At 43.8% G+C, this 14,092-nt stretch overlaps 1 protein-coding gene across 1 annotated transcript in view; it reads right to left on the bottom strand.

Annotated features, from left to right (window-relative positions):
- LOC311036167 (isthmin-2-like) overlaps positions 1 to 14,092 on the bottom strand; it is a 46,866-nt gene that overhangs the window by 24,378 nt on the left and 8,396 nt on the right. Inside the window, exon 2 of the mRNA XM_084044694.1 lies at positions 12,025 to 12,420. Coding sequence (XP_083900820.1) covers positions 12,025 to 12,420 — 396 coding nt within the window. The remainder of the gene's footprint in view (positions 1 to 12,024; positions 12,421 to 14,092) is intronic.

Genomic DNA, 14,092 nt, shown 5'->3' with positions numbered 1-14,092 from the left:
CAGGGACCACCAGGAGTCCAAATGGACCCTTACTGGGTCTATGACTCTGACTGATAGTTTTTGTTGCTGTTATTCGTTTTTTGTCCTGGGACCAAAAATAAACTACACCACAACAACCTCAATGTGAATGTATAACTAACACCCTACGGGTCCATTTGGTTCCCTTAGTGTATTGGTTGTCAAAGTGTGGTCATGGGACCCCCAGGCTAAATGATTTATAGGAACCAAATGGACCCTTATGGGTCTGTAACTCTGAGAGTGTACAAATGGAACCAAATGGACCCTTATGGGTCCATTTGGTTCCATGTGTACACTCTCAGAGTTAAATTAACATTGATTTAACAATATGAATTGGGGTCCCAGAGATAAAAATGCCATTAAATGGGGGTCTGTAGCCTAATGCATGTCAAACTGGGGGGGGTCCTTAAATTACAATGATTGAGAATCACTGCTAGAGCCGTCCAAATCTTCTCTTATGGGGGGTCCCTGGCTTATCTTTACAAATGGGGGTCCGCGGGCTAATAAGTGTCAATTTGGGGGTCCTTGACATGAAAAAGTTTGAGAACCACTGCCTTAGTACTGTACACTCTGAAGAGTTGAGGAACAGTGCTCCTAATAATGAGCCTTATCTTCTCAGCGTAGGAACATTGTTCACGCTGCACAAAGAGCTCTTTTCTTTCCTTTTTTACTTTGGCACAAAAAGCAGCGAGTGTTATTTGAAAGGTTAAGTGCTTCATGCGAGCAGGGAATTCAGCGAGCGCAATTTCACGTATTAACAATTATCCTCCACGACTTGTGACACAAAGAACTGAAATTATACCGCCGCCGCCGCCGCGACGTTCAGGCCAACGCTAACATCTAGACTAGCTAGCGTGGCCGTGCCGCGTCTGTATTTTAACTCTTTAAGACCGGGAACACATCTGTGTGTCATTTTTTTTTCTCTTTTTCTTTTGGCAATTCAAATATAGCAGATATACAAGCTCGTAGCGCGGCCCTCAAGCTTGTAGATCTGACGCTTTTTTTTTTTTAATCTTGAAAATTTGTGCAAATCTTTGAATATACAATATATTTTTTAAGCAAACATTTGTAACTCAAATCTTTGCTTCAGGGGGATTCTACAAATGTCTTCTAAATCATAACAGTTTTTTTGGGGGGATATAAAACTTATGTTGCTGTAATATCAGTGGTTCTCAAACTCTTTCCATGTCAAGGACCCCATATTTTGTTCCAGGGACCCCCAAAAGCAAAGATTGGAGTTAAAAATGTATATATATATATTCAAAGATTTGCACAAATGTTCACGATTTTTCAAAAATAGCAGATCTACAAGCTCATGGCGCGGCACTCGGTGCCGCACGGTGAGCTTGTATATCTGCTATTTTTGAATAGCCCAAAGAAATCTTTAAATGACACGGACGCGTTCCCGGTTTGAAGGGGTTAATGGCACAAAGTAGTTAACTGTCGTCCATTACTCATAACAGAACAAAGTATTCACACATGCTCTCTGGGAGAGCCCTGACCGCACAGCCATGCTTCTGTAACACTAAGTACATTTACTCTAAGTACTGTACTTAAGTAAAATGTTGTAAAAATGTTTGTTTTTTTACTTTAGTCACTAACAGTTACTTTGTAGATCTTGATATTTATTACAAAACCACGTCAGACCTATGTACTGCACTTTGGCAATTTGGAAATGGCAGATCTGCAAGCTCACAACGTGTCACTTTGCGACGCATTGTGAGCGTTGTGAGCTTGTAGATCTGCTATTTTCAAAGGACTTTTATACATTTTATATATTTGAAAACTTGTGATTGATATGGGACTTCCTGCATAATGAGTACTTTTAATTTTGGTACTTTTAAGTACAATTTGATGCCGATACCTTTGTACTTTTTCTCAAGTAAATTCAATAGTTCAATACTGAACTTCAGACTATTTCTACAATAGGGTATTGATACTTTTACTTACACGTTGTGAGTAAAACATGTGAGTACTTCTCCCACCACCGTTCTGTAAAGCCAGCCGCAGCAATTAATGATAAATATAGAGCGTCACATTAAAGGAGCATTACGTAGTGAAACGGAGCGGTGCAATCAGCGGTGTAATTAATCGTCGGGGGAAATTAAAGGGGGAATGCCAAGAAGATTTGTGCTTTGAGATATGTCAGCTCTGAGCTTTGATTTGTAGTACTGCCATATGGTGATTAAAGGTGTACTCTTTGGCTCCGCCCTCTAGGCTGCCTCATTCACTAGAATGGTGAATCTCACTCCCAGCTGAAACCGTGTGACTTGAATATAAAGTTAAAGGGGCTACACCATGAATTAAAAAAATATATATTATATATAAATATTGCCCCCTAATACGTTTTAAACAGGTTGTAAGCCTAAAAAACATCCAGATATTTTTTCTCACAATCTGACTGTCTGTCATTCAAAGCTTTTTCCGCTGCAATACCAAAACGTCCTATTGGGCAGGGGGAGCTACTGAGCAATTCTGTCTGGCCATCGTCAATGCAAAATCAGTGCAAGTGACATCACTTGCCCTGCCATTCTGAAATGGCCTGTTCAGACACGCCCATTCAGGAAATCCATGAAATGAGCATGAATGACTGAATGTTAAAATTAAATATTGTTTTGGTACAAGAGACACTGGGGAGCCCAAAAAATACTAAAAACCTAAAAAAAATTGAAATTCATGGTGTAGCCCCTTTAAGACTTGTTGAAGCAATTTCAGCCAATTGGTTTCTATTATCTACAACAGGGGTGCCCAAAAGGTATAGATAGTGATCTATCAGTAGATCACAAAGGCTGTGCAGGTAGACCACATGACACGCCCCTAAAAAATACCAATTCAAATATAAAAAATACATATTTATAAACAAAAATCACAAAACTAACTATTTTTGTCAACTGACACTTGAATTAAGGTGAATTGATTGATTGACATCAAGAACAGCCACAGGGGCGTCAATTGGGTATGGCAGGCTATTGCAGCTGCCATACCCTGGCTCCAGGGGGAAAAAAATAAAATGTAGGACTACTTTGCGTTTAAAATCTTGATTTTATCAACTAACTGGCTGTGCGCATCGGAGGAGCAGCGGAACCTGTCATCAAGGGGCGGGCCGTGTGTGTGTGTGTGTGTGTGTGTGTGTGTGTGTGTGTGTGTGTGTGTGTGTGTGTGTGTGTGTGTGTGTGTGTGTCGAGACACGAGAGGAGAATTAAAACACTCGCCCCAAAACACACTCGCCCCTATGTTTTTCGCTGACCGAGGCCGCCAGATATACCCGGGCGAGTGTGTTTTGGCTTTTGGGGCGAGTGCTTTTGGACGAGGCGTTCTTGTGAACAAGCAGTGAATTAAATCACGTGTCGCCGGTGGAATACAAGTCGGAAAGAAAATAATCAGGAGCTCAACAACATATAAGAGGATACATGAGCTATCTGTGCTAGCTGCAAAGTGTGCATATTTAAGCAAGTATTTTAAAACAGTGAAAGCTACCGAGGAAGAAGAAAAAAAAAAGTGATAAACCCCCGCCGGCCGCCACGACTCAAACTAACGACCACGTTGTGAATAATTATAAACAAACAACCTCCTGGTGCAGTGGTGCTTCCAAGTTGGGGGGTAATTTGACCAAAACCGAAGGTATTGAAGAGGAGAATGTTATGGTCATCAGAGATCAGAGGATCTAGCAGCTGCCATTCTGATAATGTTAGGAGCAATGGACCAGGCAACAGTGATACTACTAGCTAGGCAGATAACAGGCGAAAAACAAGCGAATCGTTCACTTCCGGATAAAAGCGCCAAAATTGGTACACATACTCCTTGGGTAGTACTGTTTTGATAAAACCCGTTAGCCACCTGAAAATTCAAGATGGCGGCCATTTTTCAAGATGGCCGCCATTGAATATAGAGTAATATTACATTTCCCAACAAAATCACATAGATACAAGCGCCAAAATTGGCAAACATACTCCTTGGGTATTGCTCTTTTGATAAAAAACAAAGATTTTAAGATGGTGGCCATTTTTCAAGATGGCCACCATTGAATATACAGTAATTCGCAGTAATTTCACAATAAAATGTCATAGATATGCACCAAAATTGGCACACACACTCTTTGGGTATTGCTCTTTTGATGAAACCTGTTACCCATGTAAAAATTCAAGATGGCAGCCATTTTTCAAGATGGCCACCATTGTACAGTAGGCTATATACAGTCAAATCACATTTAGAAGTAAAATAGCTTAGAAGCAAGCACCAAAATTGGCTCATATACCATTCTTTTAATAACATTTTAGCAGCCACCTAAAAATTCAAGATGCCGGCCATTTTGCAAGGTGGCCGCCATTGAATATACACTAATAATGCATTTCTGAATAAAATCACCAAAAAATGTCCTATTTGAGTAATCTTGGTGTCAAATCATACATTTTTCACTATGTAGAATCTGAATCTGGACCCATGGACTGACTCACTAGCTTCCTTGTACCATATATCAGCCCCGGAATCCTAATCTGCTAAATTAGGGGATCATGCTATGTTATAAGTCTATTATGTGTAGCATTTTCTTGTACAAGACAAAGAGGAAGGGTAGTGTTTTAAGCCTGCGGTGAAAGATGGGCAGTGACTCTGCTGTCCTGACATCAGTGGGAAGTTCATTCCACCACTGTGGGGCCAGAACAGAAAAAAGTCGTGACCGTGTCGATCGACCAGAAGGACCCTTGAGTGACGAGGCAATCAGTCGCCCGAGGTGGCAGACCGAAGTGGTCGGGCAGGGGTGTAGGCATCGACCATAGCCCGGAAGTAAGAAGGAGCTGTTCCTTTCACTGCCCTATAGGCTAGCACCAGGGTTTTAAACTGGATCCGAGCTGCTACGGGGAGCCAGTGTAGAGATCGGAGAAGGATAGTTGTGTGGGAGAACTTGGGGCGGTTGAACACCAGACGAACAAGCTCCAGAGGTCTGATGGCAGATGCCGGAACACCAGCCAGGAGGGAGTTGCAGTAGTCCAGGCGGGAGATGACAAGAGCCTGGATGAGCACCTGGGCTGCCTTCTCCGTGAGGAAGGGGCGAATCCTCCTGATGTTGTAGAGGAGGAATCTGCAGGACCGTGTCACTGATGCGATGTTTGCCGAGAACGACAGTTGATCGTCCAGGGTCACACCCAGATTCTTCGCAGTCCGAGTTGACGTCACCACAGCATTATCAATGGTGACGGCCATGTCTCGGTGCGGACAGCCCTTCCCCGGGAGGAACATCAGCTCGGTCTTGTCCAGGTTGAGCTTCAGGTGGTGCGTCGACATCCACTCCGAGATGTCAGCCAGACAAGCAGCAATGCGTGCCTCCACTTGTGTGTCAGAGGGGGGGAATGAGAGGATCAGCTGGGTGTCATCGGCATAGCAGTGGTAGGAAAAGCCATGGGAGTGGATGACAGCACCAAGAGATGTAGTGTAGAGAGAGAAAAGAAGAGGACCCAGAACCGAGCCTTGGGGAACCCCAGTAGTGAGTCTGTGTGGTTCTGATACAGACCCTCTCAGCATCACCTGGTAGGAGCGACCCGTCAGGTAGGATGCAAACAGGGAGAGTGCAGAGCCTGAGACACCCATCCCCTTAAGGGTGGAGAGGAGGATCTGATGGTTCATTGAGTCAAACGCTGCAGACAGGTCCAGGAGTATCAGGACGGAGGAGAGAGAGTTCGCTCATGATGTATGACAGATCAAGCGCAGCTGAAGGTGTTGATGATGCAAGGTTGGACATGTTTGCTCGGAAGCAGAGACCATATGAAGCTATTCCTCCAACCCGATCAGCGCTGAAGGAGCATGTAAAGCGTGCTGCCTACCAGGCGGGCTGTATCTGGAGTCAGTCAACAATAAGTCAACCAGAAACAGAGGATCCTGCCAACTGGGGCTGGAAGAAGAATGGAGATCTGTGGCAGATATTTTGGACAGAGCTCCCACCCATTGCAGAGAGTTGCAAGCAGCTGGCCAAGTGTGGATGCAAGTCGGAGTGCTGCGGTCGATGCAAATGCTACAGATTTGGTCTGACCTGCACGGCACAGTGCAGCTGCAGATGCGAGGTTTAGAAGTGTCTTCCTCATCCAGGCAGCAAGACAATAACCGTACAAACAGACAATTTGGTCAAGCGAATAAGTATAGGCCTACTGTCTATAAAAAAATAAAAAAAAACAATAAAAAAATAATAAATAAAGAAAAGACAAAAAAAAAAACTGCCTCAACGGGATCATCACCTTATCGTGGTGGGGCAGTTTGCATGTCTCCATGACCCCTAGAACTATGTCGGCAGGAGTCTTGTACTCCTGGCAGGGTTACCCAAGCCAAACAGGTCGAAGGGTAGAGACTAGACGAAGGGTGATCCCAGGGCACTATTACTACTTGTAATCTACACTTGCAAGATCCGCTAGTCTCTCAGCGCTAATCTATGTGATTTTATTGCAAAAAGCCATATTGAAAAAGGGCCACCATCTTGAATTTTTAGGTGGCTGCTAATATGTTATTAAAAGAATGGTATATGAGCCAATTTTGGTGCTTGCTTCTAAGCTATTTTACTTCTAAATGTGATTTGACTGTATATAGCCTACTGTACAATGGTGGCCATCTTGAAAAATGGCTGCCATCTTGAATTTTTACATGGGTAACAGGTTTCATCAAAAGAGCAATACCCAAAGAGTGTGTGTGCCAATTTTGGTGCATATCTATGACATTTTATTGTGAAATGACTGCAAATTACTGTATATTCAATGGTGGCCATCTTGAAAAATGGCCACCATCTTAAAATCTTTGGTTTTTATCAAAAGAGCAATACCCAAGGAGTATGTTTGCCAATTTTGGCGCTTGTATCTATGGGATTTTGTTGGGAAATGTAATATTACTGTATATTCAATGGCGGCCATCTTGAAAAATGGCCGCCATCTTGAATTTTCAGGTGGCTAACGGGTTTTATCAAAACAGTACTACCCAATGAGTATGTGTACCAATTTTGGCGCTTTTATCCGGAAGTGAACGATTATTCCCGGTATCTGCCTAGCTATACGAGCAGGTAGGGTCCCGTCCAAAGTGTTTCTAAATGGACTGCAGTCTGCACAGAACCCTATCCATCAGATCCAAAGTATTATTATCATACACCTACAGAGAAGATTTCATACCCCCCACTTTTTGCAAATTTAATTGTGTTTAATCTTTTTGATAATAAATCGGTAAAATCAGGCAAAAATAAGAATTAAATAACATAACCCTAACCTAACCCGAATCCTAACCCTAAAACCGAAATAAAGTAACCAAAAACTGGAAAAAAACGAACCCAATCCGCCCAGAACCGCACAAAAATTTCGCGCGCGCGCTTCGCGCGCGCGCACGGGGGGCTCATGAGCTGCCATACCCTAGCTTTGGCTGAACTGACGCCACTGAACAGCCAGTCAGCTCCCTTCACTGCTTCTATAGCAGGCAAACCCCCCAATATGATGCTTTGTTTTCAAATGCTGCGCGCAAACATCAGTAATATATTACAAAGTTATAAAACATGTGCATGGCAAAAAATAACCCAAAAACCTACCACTACCATACAGAATGGGAGGAAGGACTTTTTTCTCCCACTATTTCCCATTCCAAGTTCGTTTGTCTTATATGCAACGCCCAGCGCTGCTATTCCAAAGCCCTCTCAGGTACATTCTTCAAGTATTTTCAGCAATGGGATATTACCTTATTGGGGTGGGTAGATCATGAACTGGTCATTTTAAAAGTAGTTCTAAAGTCAAAAAAAGTGTGGGCAGCCCTGATCTACAAGTACAATGTCTTGTGGAATGTGATACAACCATAATGCCATTATAAACTACTACGACGCTCGCACTGTTTCAGCTGGAAGTGAGACACCCCCATTCTAGTGAATGAGACAGCCTAGAAGGCGGAGCCAAAGAGTACACCTTCCGTATGTCACTGATCACATGACCCCAACAATCTATTCTCCAGTTCTAGGCAACGTAGAATTTAATTTCATTTTAATTTTATTTCTACACAACATCTCTAAGGTGTATCATGACATGGTTCAATGTTGAAAATGAGCGGTATTCGCCTTTAACCCATGAAGACACATCTGTGTCATTTTAGATTTCTTTTTAGACTATTCAAAAATAGCAGATCTACAAGCTCGTAGCGCGGCACCGAGTGCCGCGCTACGAGCTTGTAGATCTGCTATTTTAGATTTTTTTTTAAATTCTTTGAATTTTTTTGAATTTTTTCAAAACACTGTTAGGATTTAGAAAACATTTTTAGAATGGGCCTCAGGTTTCAATGGGTTAACAGACTCCGTAGTTTACATGATGATGAGCTACACGGCATGAGGGTCTGTGAGTGGGTGGATAACCTTCATATCATCCTGTTATCTTAAAGCCCTGTTAGCGTAGCGTGTGCATGTTGAAGATAATCTCTAAGAGAACCTTAGAAGATTATCCTCTAGCAACCAGAATGATGTTCAAATGGTTTTAAGATTGTATAATAACTCCTACAGCCCAGCTTAACACTGTACTTCAAATAGAAAAAAAAGAGAGAGAAAATTATACAAATAAACAACAAAAGGACAATGAAGCCTTTGTTCTATCGGCCTCCATCATCTTAAGTACACATAACAGTAACCACAGCGCTATCTGGCCTCGGCTGGTTCCAACAGTAAACAGAGTCTATATGGGCTGGGCTGGTTCCAACAGTAAACAGAGTCTATATGGGCTGGGCTGGTTCCGACAGTAAGCGATCCAAATCTAAACCCTGATACTAGTGCAGCCAGCGGCCTCCACGCTCCATGTCTAAAGGGGTTGCCAGGTCTGACCTCCTTATTATGAGCCCATGGAGGGCTTCGTTGCCAGGTCTGATCTCCTTATTAAGGGATTCCAGGGAAGCCTGGCCCTGTTTAGCAGGACCCTCTCAGCGCCTCTCAGCCCCCACCCCCCCCCCACCCCCAACCCCCCCCCTTCAGGGTTATTTCCGTGCTGACAGGTTTGCGACGGGCGTGTGAAGGCACGCGCCACGGAGATGGAGAGAGGTCAGAGAGGAGAGGAAGAATGAACAGAGGAGAGGAAGGTAGGGGAAGTTGGGTAAAGGGAGAGGAGAGGCACTGACTTTTGTCTTTTTTTGTGTTTTCTAGCACTTTAACTAACGTGAATGTCCACTGATTTACACACAAAGAACCATCTGATTCACCATCATGTTTGTCAGCTTTTGGTTTTGATCAAAAGGCCAGATGTAAAAAGAACTCTGTATATGGTCCTAGTGCACGGCGGATTTGGGAAGGGAAGGGCGCGTCTTCTACATTAGAAGAGTTAGGACATCACATTCTAATACAGCCCGAATAATACCGCATCTCATCTTTTTCAAACCACCGCAGACTACCTTTTTTTCACAGATAAAGCATAGTTTTGGACCGGACCTTAAAGGGCAAGACCACTTTGGTAGAGGTTAGGGTTGTGTAGTTACCCTGCCATGATGTAACTCCAAAGGTGGTCAAGAAATAAAAAATAATTGCTGCATTGATTAGAAATTGATAATTCAAAATATGCTCCTCATTGACTTACATTGTACAGTAAAACAGCTCTCAAAGTCGCTCTTTTAGCATGTAAACGAATGTAAACAAAGTCGATTCAGACAATATAGAACATCACCAAACCCAGTACTGTTTTTTTTTTTTTTATAAAAATATGTTAACTTCCTGTTGATTTAGCTAGTATATTAGAAAAAAAACCTGGACTGGATCGGCGGATCCGGATCTTCAAATAGTAAAATCATCAGGAAGTTAACATTTTTATTAAAAAAATAAACAGTAGTGGGTTTGGTGATGTTCTATATTGTCTGAATCAGCTTAGTTTGTGTTCGTTTATGGCCTAAAAGAGTGACTTTGAGAGCTGTTTCAGTGTACAATCTAAGTCAATGGGGAGCATATTTTTAATTATCAATTTCTAATTAATGGAGCAATTATTTTTCATTTCTAGTCCACCTTTGGAGTTACATCATAGCAAGGTAACTACACAACCCAAACCTCTACCAAAGTGGTCTTGCCCTTTAAGCGAGCGAGTTGCCGTGCCGAACGATGCGTAGTAACTGACACTCAAAGTGACTACTGGCCAATCACAGCGTGTCTTTCCCGGGACTTATACACAACTCTCAACTTCCGCTACAAATCCGCAGTGCGTTCCCAAAGCTTGCAAAAAGAACATGCTTTAGTGAGCGTTTCAGACTAACAGCCGATCTACAAGCAACGACACATCGTCTGTCGGGTATAGTAGCCGCCATCTCCAGGCTTTTATTTTCCTTCGCGTTTTGCTCAAAAATAAGAGGAGAACATGATGTCACCGTTATGAACCTCTTCTTTTATAGATCAGATTCTAGATCAGCTCCATGCTCCACGCGCGCGCGCGCGGACACACACACACACACACACACACACACACACACACACACACACACACACACACACACACACGTCTAGACAATACCTGGGTTGTTTTATGTTCCTGCAACTGTTTATAAAGACACACCAGCATCTGCAGCAGAATGAGATTATACAGCGCACACACACACACACACACACACACACACACACACACACACACACACACACACACACACACACACACACACACACACACACACACACACAGAGATAAGCAACAAGAGAAAAATTCCCGTCTTGCCTGGACCAATGAGACATGATAACACGGTAGAACCCCCCCCCCCCCCCCGCGCTCTAAGCCCACTCAGGATAATATTGTGTCCTGGTTGGCTGCAGGACGGGCCAGTAAAACCTAATACCTTTAGTCTGGTTGCCCCCCCCCCCCCCCCCCGCCCCCCCCCGGCCCGCCGTGGACGATGCAGAACGTTTTCCTCGTTAACGAAGGAAGGAAAGAAATAAAGAAACCGAAGGACGATTTCTGGCTGACCGGGACCTTCACATGTTTCCTCTCCCCTCCCCTCCCCTCTCCTCTCCTCTCTCAGACACTTGAGTCCCAGTCCTACGGCCATGGTAACAGTAAGCTGCCTCCGTACACATGGGGGGGGGGAGCGAGGGGGGGGGGTACCGTTTAGAATCCGCAGACACGTCCGAAAAATAATATCTCTCGTTAAAACTAACGCCGCTGTCAACTGAACTGTGACCTTCTTCTGTAGGAGTGTGTCATGGTTTCTGTGACCCTCACACCCCCCCCCCCCCCTCTCTAAAGCCCGTATATACCCCCCCCTCCTCTCTAAGGCCCGTACATATGCCCCCCCCCCCCCCCCCGCCTCCTCTCTAAAGCTCGTACATATGGCTTTTGACGCTGAACGTGCCCCGATGTAAGGTCTGGCAACGGGTAATTTAAGAGGCCGCCCCCCTGACTCAAACCAGCTGGAAAGAGCAAGGGATGGGAGGTTCAGATGGAGAGGGGGGGGGAGAGAGAGAGAGAGAGAGAGAGAGAGAGAGAGAGAGAGAGAGAGTGTGCAGGAGAGGAGGGGTGTCTAAAATGGAACCGGCAGAGAGAGCGAACACTGTGAAACCCTCTTTGACCATCCTGTCAAAACGGTGTGAGCGTTACATATTAATTCGGGGGGCGGGGTCCTTGACATGAAAATGTTTGAGAGAAACTGATTGAAACAACATCAGGAAGCAAAGCCCCAACTATACACTGTAGAAACAAACGGAACGTAGGATTTCTATATTGCAGTATCGATACTTTTACTTAACCCATTAAGGCCTGAGGTTCCCATTCTACAAAATGTCTTGAAATGGAAAAAAAAAACGTATGTTTCTATATCAGTGGTTTGTCAAGGACCCCAACATGTATATGCATTTGGCCGCGGACCCCCCACCTCAAAATATTTTGTTCCAGGGACCCCCCAGAAGAAAAAAATTGAGTTAAAAATGTTTGCTTTAAAATAACATATATTCAAAGATTTGCACACATTTTCACTATTTTTCAAAAATAGCCAAAGTCTAAAATAATGCTTTTTTTTATGGGTTAATTTAAATGGATGGAGATAGAAGGATCTTCTCACCTGGATGTTGGGGTTCTGACTCTGAGCCCCCATGTCTGCGTTGGCCAGGTCCGGGAAGTTCCTGAGGTCAAAGATGAAGGGCTGGGGGTCCTCCTGTGGTTCTGGCTGGGGCAGGACCCCCTGGGAGCCCCCCCTCCCCCTCCACCTCTGTCTGGAGGAGGAGGAGGAGGGCGGGGTGGAGGAGGCCAGCGTCTGCAGCTGGTTCTGGAGCTGCAGCTCCTCCAGACTCTGTCCCTGAAGGAGGTCTTCTCCTCCCTGATGAAGATCTCCTCCCTGATGGAGCTCGTCAGGGACTTCTCCTACCTTCTGGAGCTGCAGGTCCTCCACACTCTGTCCCTGATGGAGGTCTCCTCCCTGAAGGAGGTCTCCTCCTCCCTGAGCGCTCTCTGACATCACCTGACAGCAAACAGATAATATATGAACTATTAGGGCTGATGGGCAATATATGGATATTATATCAATATCATGTTATCTAGATATCTAAGGATGGCAAACAATAATCCTATACTATCCTAATTGATTTATTAGATGCTTATATTAACCACGTAAGTCAGATTTTATACTGTGACTCCATACTGAGTCTATACTGAGTCTATACTGAGTCATACTGAGTCATACTGAGTCTATACTGAGTCATACTGAGTCTATACTGAGTCATACTGAGTCATACTGAGTCATACTGAGTCTATACTGAGTCTATACTGAGTCATACTGAGTCATACTGAGTCTATACTGAGTCATACTGAGTCAATACTGAGTCTATACTGAGTCATACTGAGTCATACTGAGTCATACTGAGTCATACTGAGTCATACTGAGTCATACTGAGTCTATACTGAGTCATACTGAGTCTATACTGAGTCATACTGAGTCTATACTGAGTCATACTGAGTCATACTGAGTCATACTGAGTCTATACTGAGTCTATACTGAGTCATACTGAGTCATACTGAGTCATACTGAGTCATACTGAGTCTATACTGAGTCATACTGAGTCATACTGAGTCATACTGAGTCATACTGAGTCATACTGAGTCATACTGAGTCATACTGAGTCTATACTGAGTCATACTGAGTCTATACTGAGTCTATACTGAGTCATACTGAGTCATACTGAGTCATACTGAGTCATACTGAGTCATACTGAGTCTATACTGAGTCATACTGAGTCATACTGAGTCATACTGAGTCATACTGAGTCTATACTGAGTCATACTGAGTCATACTGAGTCATACTGAGTCATACTGAGTCTATACTGAGTCATACTGAGTCATACTGAGTCTATACTGAGTCATACTGAGTCATACTGAGTCATACTGAGTCATACTGAGTCATAGTGAATACTGGAATGTGGGTTAAAATAAACTACAATTAGAGTTGGATGACTGGATTCACCTCATGTTACTGTGATGTTATTGTAGGATTATACATGTAAGAAGATACCGGATAACGCAGTGAAACAGACTGTTCCGAGGCGGAGAGGCGGAAGAAAAGAGAAAAAATAAGTATTTGGTCTTCGTGTAATAATAAGAGAGCCAGCTCACTGTGTTCTGAGCCAGGCTGTTACCATGCTAAACACCTCTTTATCAAAGCCAAGGTCTGCACGTCAACATGGAGATTCAGCCTTGTGTGCCAATACTGTGAAGTGGGTACAGTACTCTGATCATTTGAGCTAAAAAGCTCATAGCACGGCACCGAGTGCCGCGCTATGAGCTTGTAGATCTGCTATTTTTGAAAAATTATGAAAATGTGTGCAAATCTATGAATCTATATTGTTTTCAAGCTAACATTTGTAACTCAAATCTTTGCTTCTGGGGGGTCCCTGGAACAACATATTTTGAGATGGGAGTCCACGGCCAAATTCATATCATTTTGGGGTCCTTGACATGAAAATGATTGCGCGCGTGTGTGTGCGTATGTCTGTGTGTGTGTGTGTGTGTGTGTGTGTGTGTGTGTGTGTGTGTGTGTGTGTGTGTGTGTGTGTGTGTGTGTGTGTGTGTGTGTGTGTGTGTGTGTGTGTGTGTGTGTGTGTGTGTGTGTGTGTGTGTGTGTGTGTGTGTGTGTGCA

The sequence above is a fragment of the Gymnoscopelus microlampas genome (genome assembly GCF_963454915.1).
Source record: "Gymnoscopelus microlampas genome assembly, chromosome: 20".
Classification (NCBI taxonomy): Eukaryota; Metazoa; Chordata; class Actinopteri; order Myctophiformes; family Myctophidae; genus Gymnoscopelus; species Gymnoscopelus microlampas.
Note: the sequence above shows the minus strand (reverse complement) of the source record. Positions and strands in the feature narration are given on the sequence as shown.